Consider the following 17,078-nt stretch of genomic DNA (forward strand, 5'->3'; position numbering starts at 1 on the left):
TGGACAAAAAGTAAAATTTGATTTTTGCTCAAACTGTGAAACTCATATTGATAATGCTTTCAAACATCTTAACTCCATTAAACAAAAAGATAGCTCTAAGAAAACTGATGGACAACTCTTTGATAATTTGTTGCCAACAATAATTGCTAATTGTCACAAAGTCTTGATGAATGATAGTTACCCCAACAATATTGATGTTGACTTACATAATGACAAGAACTTTAGTGAAAGGAATATCTTCACCAAAGAATGTCCTATGAATACTACAATTCAAAAAAGAGTCCTTAGTACTAGACTTTTGACCAAGTCCTCAGCATGGTTCAAACTTGTCTAGAACAAGTCTTCTTCCTACCCCAATATTCCCAAAAATGATCATTGTCATCCTAAAACTTATTGTCCTGTACAACTAAGATATATTACTACTATACTCTGGCTTTTGAGACATATTTTTCAAAAGGATTTTACTAGTAATATTTACTCTCATTTTCCTAAAGACCATTTTATCATTGAACTTTTGACTATGGCCAACTACCTTAACATCCTCTCACTTACTTGGCAGGAGAAAGTAAGATTTAATACTACCACTACTAGGTGGAATATTATGACTTCTTCGGCAGAGAAGAGGAACAAGGGGAAAGCACTTGCACAGGACTTTCCTCAAGACGAAAGGTTCGCAGCGGGACATCCTTTTGTAATGCATGAAGGCGCATCTTCTGGAGTAAAATCTAGTAATGCAACATCCCTTCAGGAATTTGTCCCGGCAGAGGTGACATATTCCAGTGGTGATATAATATTAACTCTACAAAAAGTATTGAACAGAGAATTGCAATTCCATAATGGAGTCTATAGTGAATTACCAGACTCCATTAAATTTATTCTTGACAACCTTCAAGCCTCCCACTCTTCAAACCACCATAAACTATTCCACAGAACCATGAGAGCGCTTGAAATTCACCTTGTTAACCTTACTACCCAAATTGTTGACTCTACTGCTGAAAATGAGACCTTTGCCGACCTAAATTCTAATTGCCGTGTTAACTCTCAAAACCATCATGATAAGAAAAATCTAATTAGTCAACTTTTTGGCAAAGAGGAAATCCATTCAATGGATAGAAAGACTATAATGGGTACTGATTTTGCTAGATTGAGTCTAAAAAACCAATCTTTGCTAAAAAGTGTTGTTGCCAACTTGCCTCCAGAAGTACAATATTGTATTTTTGAAAGCAAGGCTATGACTAAAGATCTTGATCTTTGGTTAAAACATTTCAAAACCCTTGTTTCAATTGCTCCTACCATTGTTGAACCTGATGGCCCCAATAAAGGCTACATGAAAAAGAAATGGGGAAAATACTTTGGGAGCAGTCTTAGAGTACATGAAAAAACCCATAATTTCCCTGGTCTTTTGATTAATTATGAAGATGGTTCTGATAATGATCCCTTATGGCTTTCTTAAATGTTTGAATTTGGTTTATCAGACTCATCAAATTAACAAGCCATGATCAGATTAACCAATTTCTTGATATTATTCAAAAAGCTATCACACATGTTCAAAGCCCTTATGTTTCCATCCGATGTTGGAGTACTTTGCCCAAATGGGAAAAGAATAATTGGATGAATGTTCAACCTTCCAAGCATCTTGTTCTCATTAACAGATATACTCACCAAGGTCAATGGTATGAAGGAAATGCTTATGTTTCACATAAGCATCCCTATGCTCTTGCTGAATGTTGGAAAAGTTATTTCAATAATCGAATTCTAGATGTCTTTGAAGAATTATGGAAAGACAACCATTTCTTTGGTTGTACAGATAGAATCTCCGTTTTCCTTAATAAACCTTATGCTTCTGCGGTCGACATTTACAATGGGCAGAACATGATAACCCAAGAATATTTCTCACAAGAGATCCTGTTTACAAACCATTAATGTATTGTGGTTTCTGTAACCAATATTCAACTTATCATGAACATGAATGCAATGATGATCCCCCATGGGATCCCTCTCCATGGGACCCTTATGCTGGTTACCCGTCTGATGCAGCTTCTACCTAGAAGCATAATGATCCCAGAACAGTAAGCCGGATGATGTTACAATATTCACTAGTTACTATTTGCCGAAGATGCTACAATATTCACTAGTTACTATTTGCCGAAGATGCTTTCTTGCTAATAATGATTCCTTTATTGGCCACTTTCGGCACTACACGCCAAATTGCTTTCGGTCTCAAAAGCCATCCTGATTCCTTCCGTAAATTACGCCCCTGATGCCCCTCACGGGTCCTGATATGAATAGTAAAAAGTCACTATTCACTTTGTACTATTCACTGCTTTATTTACTTATATAAGGGAGTTGTCCCTTATTGTTAACCTCAGAATCTTTTCTAGGATTTCCCTTAGAACTCTCTCTAGGACTTCCTTAGATCAAGATATCTCACTGATACACAAAGCTTGTAACTAGAATCAGGACTAGCTTTCAAGCCTTGTACTGTTTATCTCACTAATCCCTGTTGATCACTGTAATCTTGTTGCTACTACTACTGTAAGTGTTTTGAAGTACATTCAATAAACACTTCTATTTTCAATACTTTGAATTATTTTGATATACAACTGCTTGGCTGGTTCTACCGCTTTACTTTCAATTATCATTTACTTTGAATTATTCTATATATCTGTTATTCTGTTGTGCTTCAGCCTTTTGCGCTGTCGTTCTTCCCCCTTTATGGAAATATGAAAAACACAACAACACTATTGACCAAGGAAAGAATAGCTCTGATACCATAAAGGGGGAACCTTTCGTGAAGATGCGTTGTGATACTTCGTTGTTGTGTTTGCCTGACCTTGTGATACTTCGTTGTTGTGTCGATCTTACCATCGTTGGCGCCGCCGCCATTGTAAAAAGTCCCAAATCTGAACAGTAAGGCCCGTGAAGCAAGGAGAGCGTGAGGGCGTGAGAGGAATAGGGTTGATGAACGGTATGTATTACGAAATGCAACGGTTGTGAGAAAAACATGATAATTGAGTGTTATAACTAAGATAGATATTGATAGGATGTGGAGATCCGACTCCTCTGTTAGCTCTAGAACTAGTTGTCCTCCTGATATTGTGAATGAAGAAGACCTCACTGTTGGAGAAAGTGAGTACCCAGATTTTAGAAAATAGAATATTCCTAAGATTTCTACTAAATCTGTTTATGATCTAAATTGAACTGAAAAAAGTATTTTCTCTTAATATAGAGCTAGAACTGTTGAACAAACCTTTTCTATTTCTAAAACTCATGAAAAATGTTGTTTATTTTCCAAGAAAAATATTAATGAGTTTTTGTCCAAGAAAAATCTTAAATATTTACACATTGGTTTGGTTCAAGTTGTTGTTAAACCTTTAACAAGAAAAGGAATTGATGCTTTTGTTCTTATGTGTTTACGTGATGCTAGATTTAAGAAATTTAATGATGGCATTCTTGGCATGATTACTGCTTCTTTGTATGATGGTCCTGTTTACTTTGATTATTATCCCGATCTTGCTCTTGCTTTAGATGATCCTAATATTATTAAAGCTTTAACTTTGAATATATTAACATCTGGTTATGATATGGATGATGGTAGTAGATCTTTTACTCTTATTTATCGAATTTTTTATAGATTGCTTGATTCCCAGCTAACTCCTTGGTCTAGAGGGCGTGATCCTGCTGGAAAAACTATGTTGATTCAATGTTCCACCCCTGATGCTAAGATCCAAGTCCCTAAAATGATTCAATGGCAAGATATTACTCTTCCCAGAGAATGGACTCTGGAACAAGTTGCACCTCCTGTTAAACTTGTTTTTGATGAACTTGATCTTAATAAAATTGCACAATATACTGATGGAATTGTTAAAATATTTTTTGATGATACCAAATATTTTCCTACTAACAAACCTTTAAGAATCAATGAAGGAAGAAAGTCTTTTGCTGGATCTGAAAGTTTTGTTTAAAGAAATTCTGATGTTGATGAATTTCTGAAAAAGAATTTTGAACCACGTGATTTGAAGCTAAAAGGAGTTGCTAGCAACAATTCCCAAGTTAGCAATACTTATTATTCAACAAAACCTGAATTTCCTTCAAAAAATGGTCAAGAAGAAGAAGAAGATGCTAAATCTGATGATCCTTTTGGATCTGATTTTCCACCTGTTGAAAACCTTGATTTTGAAAATCAATTACGTGTGATTAATCTGATGGATATGGATTTTGAAATACCTGCTTTTCAAATTGATATGGTTGCTTTAAGTAATGAATTCTTTTCTAAAGCAAACCGTGATAAAAGAAAATATTACCAAAGTATTTTTACTCAGTCTGAAAAAGACAGAATCAAAAGGAAATGGAGAGAAAAAATGAATTTGTTAAAACAACATATTTTGTTTTTTGATTATCTTGAGAATTATTATGTTTCAAGAAATGAGGTTCATACCAATTACTTGAACGTAATAAAAAAATTTGCTTTTGTTAAACCTGATAAAACCACTATTAAATCCAGTCATTCACCCCTTGAAACTGTTTTGAAAACTATATATATATATATATATTAAAAACTATGAAATGATATTAAAAATGTTAAAATGCGAAACTGACCTTCTAACTTTTCTTTCATTCATTTCAGTTCTTTAAATTTCAGATTTATTTAATTAAAGCTGTTTCATCAACTTTTGTTAAAATTTTTTGAAATAAAAATATGGAGAATATTTCTCAATCATTAATTGAATATTTTTTTAATTTAAAAATTCTGAAGAAAAATTTAAAAAAATTAAAAAATTAACTACAACATATAACAAAAATTGATGGAAAAGTTTTAATTAAAGAAGACTAAAATAAATGAAAACAAAACTCGAGAACAAAAATAAATTTTGGTGAAATATAGAGAGTTAGTTTTGTATTTTAACTTTAAAAAAAAGTTCAATAAAAATATAGGTGAAAATAAATAAGAATAAAAAAAATCATCGGTTAAATAAAGTTCTCTATCTGATTGTTTAAAAAAAAAATCATAGGTGAAATAGGTTGAAGGAGAAATACACTATTTTTTTTTTACTGAATCGAAGAAAAATCCAATCAAAAGAACATATTTTTGAATTTCTTATCAGTCTTGGCCATCTAGGGAGAAGAGTTTTACCACATTATACTGTAATGAATATCTTGGAAAATCCAACTGAAATTCTTTTTGACTTTGGCGCAAGTTTGAATAATTTTACCCGGTGGGAGTGTCGGCCAGGACACAAGGCAGGTCCACTGCAAGTCCGAGTTCAAGTTCACTGCCCAAACCGGTTTCACTTTTGAAAGGCCAGTCACCGCACGCATATAGAGGAGTTCTAGATGCGGGAGCCGTACGCTTGAAATCCTCACACGTGGAGCTTGAACCGACAATGAAAATTCCATTTAAAAGCTAAGCTATCAATTATATATTATAAAAATAATAGTACTAATAATTCAATAATTGAATTTAGAAATTTTAAACTCGAGCATTTCAATCAGAAATACTTGAATTAGAAGTCTCTTAACATATTAAAGATTATTATTGGCAAAGCGTGTGAAAGGGTGCATTGATGTGAACGGATTAGCTTAATTTGTAAAAATGCAAACAACAATTTCTCAGTACGACGTTGATTTGTTGCTACCAACCTTTTCCTTTTTTTTTTTCTACGGTTCAAGGTTGCTAGTTGCTACCCACCACTTTAGGCAATAGCTTGCTTTTCAGGTAATAAACTTTTGAATTTTTATTCATGTCTACCTAGCCATAATTGCGTTGCTTTTTTACTAATTCGAGACGATGATTATGATATAATACAACACCACTAATCTTTGTTTGATTGACGTAATTATCATGAAGTTTTGTTCTTTGTACATCCCTTGGGTCCACCAATTGTTGATTCTTTAATTGTAATTTTTGCTTTTAAGGAACTTATTTTTAATTGTAATTAATTAGGGTCTGTTTGGTTGATTAGTTTGAGTAATGTTGTTTGAGTGTTTTTGATATACATGTGGTTGAAAAAGTATGTTAAAATGTGTGTAAAATTATTTAAAATGTGTGAAAATGTGTTAGCATTTAGCTACCAAACACTTCTTTAGTCTTTCACAATATAACTAGCATGTAACCCAAGTTTCTCAAAAAAAATAAAATAAATAATATAACCTGTTGTATATGCATAGATGAACTTCATTTGTTCAAGTTCAATAATAAGAAATAAGCTCACCCTTGCAATAAAAGAGCCCTATGTTAAAACCTAAACCTCCACAATTATACTCGTTGTAGTATAAACATCATCCCAATAATCAATGTTAGCTCAAGGTACGAGACAACTAGGCAACCACTTAAGACTCCTAATGAAAAAATGCTTCCAAATTTTTACCAATAGAAATATCATTGTATCAATAGGAGTATTAATTAAGTCCCAAATTTTTACCAATAATTAAAAAGTAATTTTTTATCAAAGAAAAACCAGAAAAAAAAAAAATCTTTCCATTGGATATGATAGTAAGTGTTCATTTCTTTAGTTTTAGAGTATAAAATTCATTAATCTCCCGCACACAAATACTAAAATAACTCATTAATCTCTCACCAATAAATAAATTCATACTCAAATTTTATTTAGAGATATTAAATATATAATTTTATTAAAATTTTCAATTATAAATTGTTTTAGTTTTTGGTTGTTTTATTTTAGTTGTATAATCATTGAGTAATACGATTAATTTGTTTTAATTCATAATTTTGCATCTAAAAAAAATACATTAAATTTAATTTAAATAATTTTTTATTAATATTCAAAAAATAAGAATATGCCACACTTAAAATAATCACCTTAGCCCCACAACGCCTTAACCCAGCCTTGCAATAATAAGCCAATGAAATAAGCCACATCTACGTGTCCGACAAAAATAAGCTCCCTGTTAGAACCGAAACCACCAATTATTACACTTCTTGTAGCATAAACACCATCTCAGTGCGTTAATATTGTCTCCACAAACTTCTCAAATAATTAGGTGGTTTTAGGCCTTTAACATTAAACCAAAATCAATAAGCACAAAATATTTGAGAAAGAGCTACATGGAAAATTGATATTAAAAAGATTATCTTACCAAAATGATGAAAGGGTTAATTAGATGGTGTAATTCAATGATGTACCCCTATTTTATTCTCATATATCATGAAATGGGAGTATCATACCTAATCCAAATTACAATTAAAAGAACAAAAAAAATAAATTTAGAGTAATAAATATTTTATTGAGATTGATGAAGTGATAATGAGTTGATACTATAGTTATTAAACTCGGACCAAACATTGACTCTGTCTATGAGCTGGGTCGCTAGGTCACTGGTTCAATTAGTGGATCATTGGTCGAACTGTATTTTAAAAAAAATTATATATATATATATATATATATATATATATATAATTAAGCTTGAGAAATCATAGCTTGAATATGTAAATATTTATAAATAAAAAAAAGGCATATGCCTAAATTAAACGCACTATTATAATTTAGAATCAATGTTTTATAAGTAATAGCATTAGAAATTCTATAAAATTCACAAGGAAAATGAATGAATGTCATAATATTGCAACAAAGTCTTTGCTAAATAAAAAATTGTTACATGTTTTAAAATTATGTATATTAAATAAATAAAAAGGAAAATCTCAAACTCTTGTTTGAACTATCATATTATCACACATTTAAAGAATAAAAGAGTTAATAAAGTGAATCTATTAATATTTAATGTAATTTTACACAATTCACCAACCCAGTCGGGTTAATAAAACTCACCTTGGTTACATGGGTTGCTTAAAACCCATCGAATTACACTAATTTTGACCGGATAATATACTGTTTTGATCCAATTGATCACCCGGCCCGTTCTATGCGCCGAGTTATTGAGTTATCAGTCTGACCTACCAAGTCAGGCTGGGTTTAATAACTCTGGTTGATGCTACCTATATAGGAGAACTTTATTACCGTGTCTCCTGACACCAAAATTGAGGGGGGAAAAATTAGGACAAATGCAAAATTAAACTCTAAATTAGAATCCACAATAGATGAAAAGGTAAGCTATGCCTAATGGCTGCAATAGCATTTGGACACATGCAAACTTGTCGGTGTAGTCATGCTTCACATTTAGATTGCTTTTCTATTTTTTTTTTTTTTTATAAGGATTGCTTTTCTATTCTGGTTTGTATTTAGAGTGAGTCTGTCATTTGTCAACATAGTTTCTTCAATAGAGACATGGATTTTTTGGTACCAGTAACATAGGTCCTACGTTAACCTCAATCTAATCGGCGCATAAAGACACGTCTAGTTCTTCACATGACAAATAATAGACACCGGGCCGTACATCATTAATGATACAACTCGGCAGGCCCTTCTGCAAGACCCAAAATTAGTTGGGGAAACTTCTTAGCGATACACCATGTCCCTGCATAAACTACTATTTGACACCAAAGTACCATGAACATTAATTAGTATTTTACATACTTTCACATATCTAATCCTCAGATGACAGTAACCTTTTAAAAATCATGGGCATTTGGGCCACTCTTTTTATTTACATTGATCAGGTTTAGGATCATGTTTGGAGTAAAACCAATGGATTTGGAAGCAAAGTGTAGCCAATTAAAAAAATGTGTGATAAATAGAGAATCCATTTGCCAATGCCAAATCCCAGAGAGCCGTGCCACATTCAAAGCCATTTTCCCATATTTAGCACAGCAATCGTATTAAAACCATTGCAACAATCACGCTTATTGTGAAGGACAAAAAGTGAGGGAGACTTCATGTTCTCATGTGAAAGTCACATGCATAAGACACATCTTCACTTAGACTAACAAGTTTTCAAAGTAAATAAGCAGAGAGAGAGAGAGAGATCTCACTTTTCCTGTTCCCTTCACTCCTAAAAAGCTCTTTAGGAGGGAAGGGAGACCATGGAGGAGGAAAAGAAGAAAAAGCTTTATAATAGTACCATTGGAGCTCCAATAATTCCCAGATGTGCACAACTTTGGTGTTTCCTACTATCCATCTTTGCCATTTCTGCCTGTGCTCAAGCTTTTGATTATGCTGATGCTCTCAAAAAGAGTCTCCTCTACTTCGAATCCCAACGCTCCGGGCGGTTGCCGTACAACCAAAGGGTCACTTGGCGTGACCATTCTGGCCTCACTGATGGCCTTGAACAAGGAGTTAGTACCAAACTCGATCAACTCTCAAAACCAATTTGTCCAAAAATGTTGCATTAGTATATTCTTGTGTTCAAGTTATGTGACACTAATTGAAAGTACTATGTATCTTTGAGTTTTGTGTATAGGTGGACTTGGTAGGAGGATATTATGATGCTGGTGACCATGTAAAGTTTGGGCTACCAATGGCATTCACTGTGACAATGCTTTCATGGGGTATCATTGAATACCGGCAACAATTGGCTGTTGCCGGTGAATTGGAGCATGCCACGGAAGCTATTAAGTGGGGCACTGATTATTTCATTAAGGCACACACTAGTCCAAATGTGTTATGGGCAGAGGTATCTACTACATTTGCATAATTAATTCCAAATAACTATATATTAATTATATGCAACAAAATTATTGGATTCAAAACTCGTTTCAAATTTATACAGGTGGGTGATGGTGACACTGACCACTATTGCTGGCAACGGCCGGAGGACATGACGACGTCTCGGCAAGCATACAAGATTGACGAGGACAATCCGGGGTCGGATCTTGCCGGAGAGACAGCGGCAGCAATGGCAGCAGCATCAATAGTTTTCAAGAAAACAAACCCACATTACTCACACTTACTCCTACACCATGCCCAACAGGTACATTTAAAACGTTTTTTAAGTTTTATCCAGAAAAGAAAAAAAAAACGTTTTTTAGTAATTAATAGATCTAGTGGAGTTGTCCTATAATTATAGTTGGATCAGTTTTACCTCTTGCTACATTAAGACATTGATATAAGTAACTGTTTTTTTTTTTTTGGGTTATTAGTTCACTAAATAGTTGTACCATCATAGATGATTTTTTTTTTGAAATTTATTATATTAAATTAAATTAAATTAAATTCCTTAATCTTTTTTGGGTGGGTGTAGTTGTTTGAGTTTGGGGACAAGTATAGAGGAAAGTATGATGGGAGTGTGGGAGTGGTGAAGAGCTACTATGCGTCGGTGAGTGGGTACATGGATGAATTGTTATGGGCAGCTGTGTGGTTGTACAAGGCCACCGACAAGGATGAGTATTTGAAGTACCTTATTGACAAGGCTCATTGCTTTGGTGGCATTGGTTGGGCCATCACAGAATTCAGCTGGGACGTGAAGTATGCTGGTCTTCAAGTCATTGCCTCAAAGGTAAAGTTACCCTATCCCTGTCTCTATCTGTCTCTGTCTATCGAGCCAAGTATTTTGATTGAAAATTTTTAGTACCATACCTTTTCGCACACTTTGTCACACTTACAATTATTTTATATGTAAGACTATAGGTGATGAAAAAAATGATTAGAACATATGATAGTGACAAATAATCAATTATAATTTACCGAAAAAATTAAGTGCGGCAAAATACCGATTTCTATACTCTAAGTGGGTCAATTAATGGTTTATAAATATCTCATTTCTTTTTTGTTTTTGGTTTTGTTTTTTAATGGATTAGACTAGAGAGCCTAAATTTAACTCTCACAAATCTTTTTGGGATTTGGCTTTCCATGGATTCAAAGATGGAATAATAATTCTACTATAGCTTTAAATCTTACTTTTAAAAAAAAATCTTTATAGAGGTCGCGGATGAATAAGCCCTACGAGGCACCATCTATAGGGTTAAAATTCAAAATAGAAAAAGAAAGAAAAAAGAAAAAGGTTATCTGGAGCACAAAACCATGTGAGGGTGATGGTTTGCATGGCAATACTTTTTAATTGGTTCCTGACTAAAATCAGTGCTACACTGTCACTATTTCTCCTCTCACACATAATTAGTTTGTAAACTTATTCCAATATGCTTCCATGAGCCTTGCTAGGAGCACTCACTTTAACTGAAGAAGCATTTAGATCATATATGCAACTTCAAAAGTAGAAAATATGTAGTTTATAACTAATACAGGATTAACCATGAGAACCGACAGAGGAGTTGAAATTTCATTAGCTTTTTTTCTTTTTCTTTTTCTTTTTTATTAATGGGAAAAATTTCATGAGTGGGAGTGGGACTTGTTAAAACTTAAAATGAGAGAGGAGTTGTCAAATAATGATTGAAAGTAATGAAAAAGATTTATTGAAGGTCAATTTTTATGACAATAAACAGTTCTGGGTATATTTGTTTCAATAAAAAAATAAAAAGGGCGTGTTCTTTGTAGCTTATCATATGGGAAGAGTTCATAATAATGATGATGGCGATGATCTGAGAAAATAAAGTACGAGTCTATTAGAAGTTTAAAAGAGATGAAAAATTTAGGGCATCCAAAAATATATATATATATATATATATATATATATATATATATATATATAATTAAAAATTTCCATAAAAAGGAAGGAAGAAATATCATGTACTATTTATGAGCACAGAATGGCGATGATCTTATTTAGTTTTGTCTGAAATTTGACGTGGGGACAGACATTTCAGTATGGCCCACTTGATAAAACTAGTGAGTGGTTGCAATCCTTTCATTTATTTATTTATTTTTTTTGATGAACTTCATTTATGAATGTTTGTACGTTAGATGAGGCACAACTTTACAAATTCGTGGTTATCAAAAAGAAAAACTTTACAAATTTATTAATGCAGACCCACATAACTTTGGTCGTACAACCAAAATTACTTAATATTAAAAAAACAATTTTGTAATCCAATTTCTATGTCTTTTTCTTTTTTCTAAAAAAAATATTAAAGCAAAATAAAATAATAGCCATCTCTTCCCTCCACCCCTTCCCTCATCGTTATAAAGCCATCGTTTCTTACTATTTTTTTCTTAAAAGAAAAAAAAAAACTGAATAAAAAATGCCACCTGGCCTTTATAAAAAAAAAAAAAAGTTTGATATTTGAACCTAATAATAAAATATAAATAATTATTAGACGGATGCTATAGGTTCAACTTAATTTTACCATATCTAAAAAAGCAAATTAGATATCCTGTCTTCTCTCCTCTCCCCCACCCTCCCCCCACTTCCTTTATTATCAATATAATTTGTTCTGAATATATATTACTAAAATTTCAAACAATTTGTAAAAGTTATTTTGCTCATATTATTAATTTTTTTAAATAAATGTAAAAGTAATTTTAAATTTTATTTTAGTACTCAATTATATTTTTTTAGTGTTGACAAATGCTTGGTTTTACTTGATGTGTTTTTGTCACATAATTGAAAGGATTTTGTTTCTTTTTTATTTTTACCATTAAATTTATTATTCAATCTATCTTATGTTATTAAAATATTTACTTTAATTTACATATGATTAAGTGCATCACACATTCATAATACTAGTCGCAGGCTCCCAATGTGTGAGATTATTATGTGATTATTTTTAATGGAATATGATATATAATTTATTTTCTAAATTATTTGTAAGATTATATGTTAGGATCAAGTATTTGTCACAAAGTATTTTTCTTATTAGAATATTTAGAAATACTCTTTTCTAATATAACCCTTTACAAAACCAACCAAGGGCAAGGAATTTTTTTATAACTAAAACAAATTAAGTATTTCCAATCATGATAGTTGAAACAGGAAGAGAAAAAAAGTGTCTTCCCAATTCCCACCATTCAAAATATTCAACTTATAACCCTATATTTTAATGTTATCTTTAATTCCAAACCACTACATTACCTTCTAATATTATAGTAGCTCTTTTGAAGTATACAAAATATGGACATGATTGCTATTTTTGAATACACTAATAATAGGCCCATGTGTTGCACGCTTTTTAAAAATATTTTTTTGTAAATTAGTATCATTATTATTGTGATGTATGGAAACTCATAAATATTGCTATTTAAAATATGAGAAATGCTAACAAATGCCCTAAGGGCATTCGTTAAGGATCCATTTAAAGAAAATTTTTAAGGAAAAAGAAAAAAAAAAAGTAATTAATGTTTTGACAGCTTTTTTCATTTCCCATAAAAGTTGTGTTAAAACTTTCCTAAAATGGATGATTAACCATTACCCTAAAGACACTCGTTAGCATGACCTTTAAAATATTAGGTAAAACTAACAATTTAACAAAAATATAATCATAATCCCGGATTTTTTTTTTTTTTTTGCTTCCAATTGTTGCTAATCAATAGATATTATCGGTTAAACAATTAATAAAATTTTATTTCTATTATTTGAGTTAACAATATTACATTAAAAGTCCACTAAAATCTCTTAATATATTAACATTATTTATATAACACTTAGAAAGATTACTACAATATGTATATCATTCTTAATGTAAAGGAAAAAAAAGGAATAGTCAAATTTATCTGATAATGAGATACAAATTAGGGGGAAAATAAAACATCTAAAAAAATGTTTCCTTTAAATGAAGAATGTTAATTTTTATGATGTATGTTAGTAATGAGTTTCAATAAGAATAAATTAAACAATATGTAACCATTTTTTATTAGGTTGCACTTACATAAAAATAGAGTTAAAAGTTCTTATTGTAATGTTGTATACATTTTATTTCTGTGTACAATTTTAATTTCATTTTTTTTAAAAGTGAAAAAAAAAATTTTGACTTCTAGGCTATTTTTTTTTTCTAAGTTTGATGTATTTAATTATGGTTCCAAAATAAGTTTTTTTTTTTTTCAAATATCAATATCTAATATCTAATTAGATTGTTCTCAAAAAAATAATATCTTATTAGATTATACATATTACTCAATTAAAGAATTTTTTTCAACAAAATACTTTTTTTTAGAACAAAATACTTTAATAGTCTTTGGAATGGGAATGGTTAGGAAAATAAATAGACAAATAACAAATTAAGCATTCGTGGTCATAAATAATAATAAAAATGTGAACTTAAATACTATACTAAAAAAATGTATTTATTTCATTTAAAATTTGTATATGCCATGTGTCTAGTATTATGGCAAATACATTGACATGTACAAATAATATTTTAACACATGTCATTGTTTGTCTAATCATACCAATTAAATATAGGAAATTGTCATGTGTCATTGTAGGATACTTTGAAAATGAACAAGTGTCATTATAACATGCATCCACCAATTTTGAAATCCAACTTTTATAATATATTACAGATTGTTTATCTCAATGCATTCATAAATATCTACTAAAACATTTGAAAGATCGATCTATTATGCTTATTTTGTTTTATTAAATTGCATAACATTTGACATTGTGAAATAATAAGGTTAGACACAAAATTTTTACAAATTTTTTTTCCCCGAAGGCAGAGACACAAAACCAGGGGTGTTGAGGTGATTCAGTGAACATCCCTTGTTGGTTAGATGATCAGGCCCCTAAGCGCTGAGATTGGGTCAATAATGGAGTTGTGAATCTTGTGATATGGGGGTTATAGATAGACAATCTTGAATTCAATCTGTGCAAGAGAGAGAGAGAGAGCTGAAGTAAAAAAGAAAATCGCTACGTATAGTGTAAACTACAATTTCCTGCCAAGCTTGACGAGATATTGTAGCTTTCGCCAATATTAACCAGCCACAAGTTAGCTTGAAGGAGCTCGATCTTGGGGTTGGACTGGTTAGAATTTGGTTTAAAAAGTCAATAAATTAATGCACCATGTTAATACGCATCAAACAGTGTAAAGCCAATTTGTGTTTTTTTTTTTTTTTTTTACCTTCCCTTGAGCGACTTAATTTTGGGTTAATGAAGTTGTACCTGCTGTCTTAAACCATTATGTTTTGCAGTTGCTTATGGAAGAAAAGCACACGAAGCATGCTCACATACTTGAACAATACAAATCAAAAGCCGAATACTACATATGCTCATGCCTCAATAAAAACAATAGCACTAATGTAGAACACACCCCAGGCGGCCTCTTATATGTCCGTCAATGGAACAACATGCAATACGTTTCAACAGCAGCTTTCCTACTCACAATATACTCTGATATCCTTCAAAACTCAAATCAAAAGCTCAAATGCCATGGAGGAATAGTGGGTCATCAAGAAATCCTCAGCTTTGCAAAATCACAGATTGATTACATTTTGGGGTCTAACCCAATGAACATGAGCTATTTAGTGGGCTATGGTTCAAATTACCCCACAATGGTGCACCATAGGGGAGCCTCAATTGTGTCATATAGAGAGAACAAGGGGTTCATAGGGTGCACCCAAGGCTATGATTACTGGTACAGCAGTCCGGAGCCCAACCCCAATGTTCTAGTTGGGGCCTTAGTTGGAGGACCAGATTGTCAAGATAAGTTTGTGGACCAAAGGGATAATTATATGCAGACTGAGGCCTGCACATATAATACAGCCCCATTGGTTGGAGTTTTGGCAAAGTTGTTGCAAATAGAGGACCAGAGTTTGGATCTGAATCATGATTCGCCTTTGCTGGCTTCTTATTAGAAATGGTATCAGATGAAAAATAGTCTTGGATCTTCTATAATAACATTCCTCTCCTCTTTTTATTTATTTATTTGTTATATTTGTTATTATTTTTATTATTATTCTTTTTTTTTTTTTTTTTTTGGTGGCTGAAGTAAGGTGTGCCAGCCCATGTGTACCTTCACTATTTTGCTATATTTGAAATACAGGAGTATAAAAGGTCAGCATTGTTACCTTCTTTCTTCTCATTCTTTTTATTTTCATGCTAAGGAATTAGTTTTTTTTTATACTAGTTCTTTTTTGGGTTTAAAAATTTTTTATAAACAACTGGAGAGCCGAATATGAATCCAAAATTTTTATTCCATGGAAAACTAAGTACTTGATCACAAGTTTTTGGCGGGATACCTGCTTTGTTGCATTGACCAAAACTTTAAACTTCTATAATCTAGAGAAGCATGATGGACCAACCCATCTAATATAAGTGAATTTGAAATAAAAATCAGTAATGACTTGGCACTTGGCACATTTATGAAAAAAAAAAAATTTAGTTACTATTTTAGTCTTTAATGTTTTCTCTATATGTTAAAAACAGTTTCTAGCATTTTAAATGTGTTAATTTAGTCTTTAACATTTTGATATTATGTTTAAATTATCCCTACCATTGAATGATGGATGTCAAACTTAGCATCTTCGTCATTAATCACACTTATATAACACCAATTGAGTCGCCTTCGATCCACATCCCGTACCCAATTCATGCACAAATTGAATTGCCCTCTCCGTTGCCGAAAGCTCTATTCCCTCCTTTGTTTGCACTTTGGTTGTTCTCTCGCTCAATTGATAGGAACATACAGGAAGTGCAACATCATCAAATTTCCCTAACATAGAGGAAAATGTGGATCAACACTCCAAGGAGACTAATCAACACTTCCTCTCGCCTTGAAGTGTCAATCAACACTCCTTTGCCAAAATGGTTATTAATTCACGCAGTAGTTCCCTCTGCTCTTCCATGTCCTTCATTTTGTATTGAGTTTACAACCAAGAGCTCAAATGGATATCTAAGATTTTCAGAGGTTGAACATGATTTGGATAGTTAGTGATTATTAAATGGGCTAGAGTGAGTTAGTTAGGGTCAAGCACACTAATCACGTGTTAATTCTAGTAAACTCATTCTTTTTAGTAAGAGCATATCTGGGATTAGTGAAACAATAATATGAAGTCATGTCGCCATTTAGGTTAGTTCTATTGTTGTATAAATAAGGATTTTTAAATCTCGCTGTTCTCATTGAATAAAGGTTACTCATTTGTGCTTGAACTTGAGTAGCTTGTTTATAGATAGAGACTCCCTAAAACTAGTCTCACATGGAGAAGGTGACTCCTTCAAAGAAGTCACACACTTGACCCTACCATACCCTAAACTCCATATCCTAACCCTCACACCAACAAGTATTCACATCCACTCAACCGTATCTCCACATAACCAAACATTGTTGTTGGATCATTTTAATTTTAAATTATTATTTTAATAAATTAATGAATAATAAATTGGTAAATTTAATAAAA

At 31.9% G+C, this 17,078-nt stretch overlaps 1 protein-coding gene across 1 annotated transcript; it reads left to right on the top strand.

Moving 5' to 3' along the window:
* The first annotated feature begins 8,815 nt into the window (after positions 1-8,815).
* LOC142640821 (endoglucanase 11) lies at positions 8,816-15,753 on the top strand. Its single transcript, XM_075815104.1, has 5 exons — positions 8,816-9,190; positions 9,316-9,528; positions 9,625-9,825; positions 10,096-10,350; positions 14,874-15,753. Exons 1-5 carry the CDS (start codon positions 8,939-8,941, stop codon positions 15,534-15,536), a joined length of 1,584 nt encoding a protein of 527 aa, XP_075671219.1. The 5' UTR covers positions 8,816-8,938; the 3' UTR covers positions 15,537-15,753.
* Positions 15,754-17,078: the final 1,325 nt, after the last annotated feature.

This window comes from Castanea sativa, chromosome 6 (assembly GCF_040712315.1).
Source record: "Castanea sativa cultivar Marrone di Chiusa Pesio chromosome 6, ASM4071231v1".
Taxonomy (NCBI): domain Eukaryota; kingdom Viridiplantae; phylum Streptophyta; class Magnoliopsida; order Fagales; family Fagaceae; genus Castanea; species Castanea sativa.

Excerpts from the sequence above, each read along its gene's own strand:
- LOC142640821 (XM_075815104.1), top strand. The coding sequence starts at position 8,939 with ATGGAGGAGGAAAAGAAGAAAAAGCTTTATAATAGTACCATTGGAGCT. Across the intron at positions 9,826-10,095 it reads TCCTACACCATGCCCAACAG|TTGTTTGAGTTTGGGGACAA; the intron begins GTACATTTAAAA and ends GGGTGGGTGTAG. Across the intron at positions 10,351-14,873 it reads TTCAAGTCATTGCCTCAAAG|TTGCTTATGGAAGAAAAGCA; the intron begins GTAAAGTTACCC and ends TATGTTTTGCAG.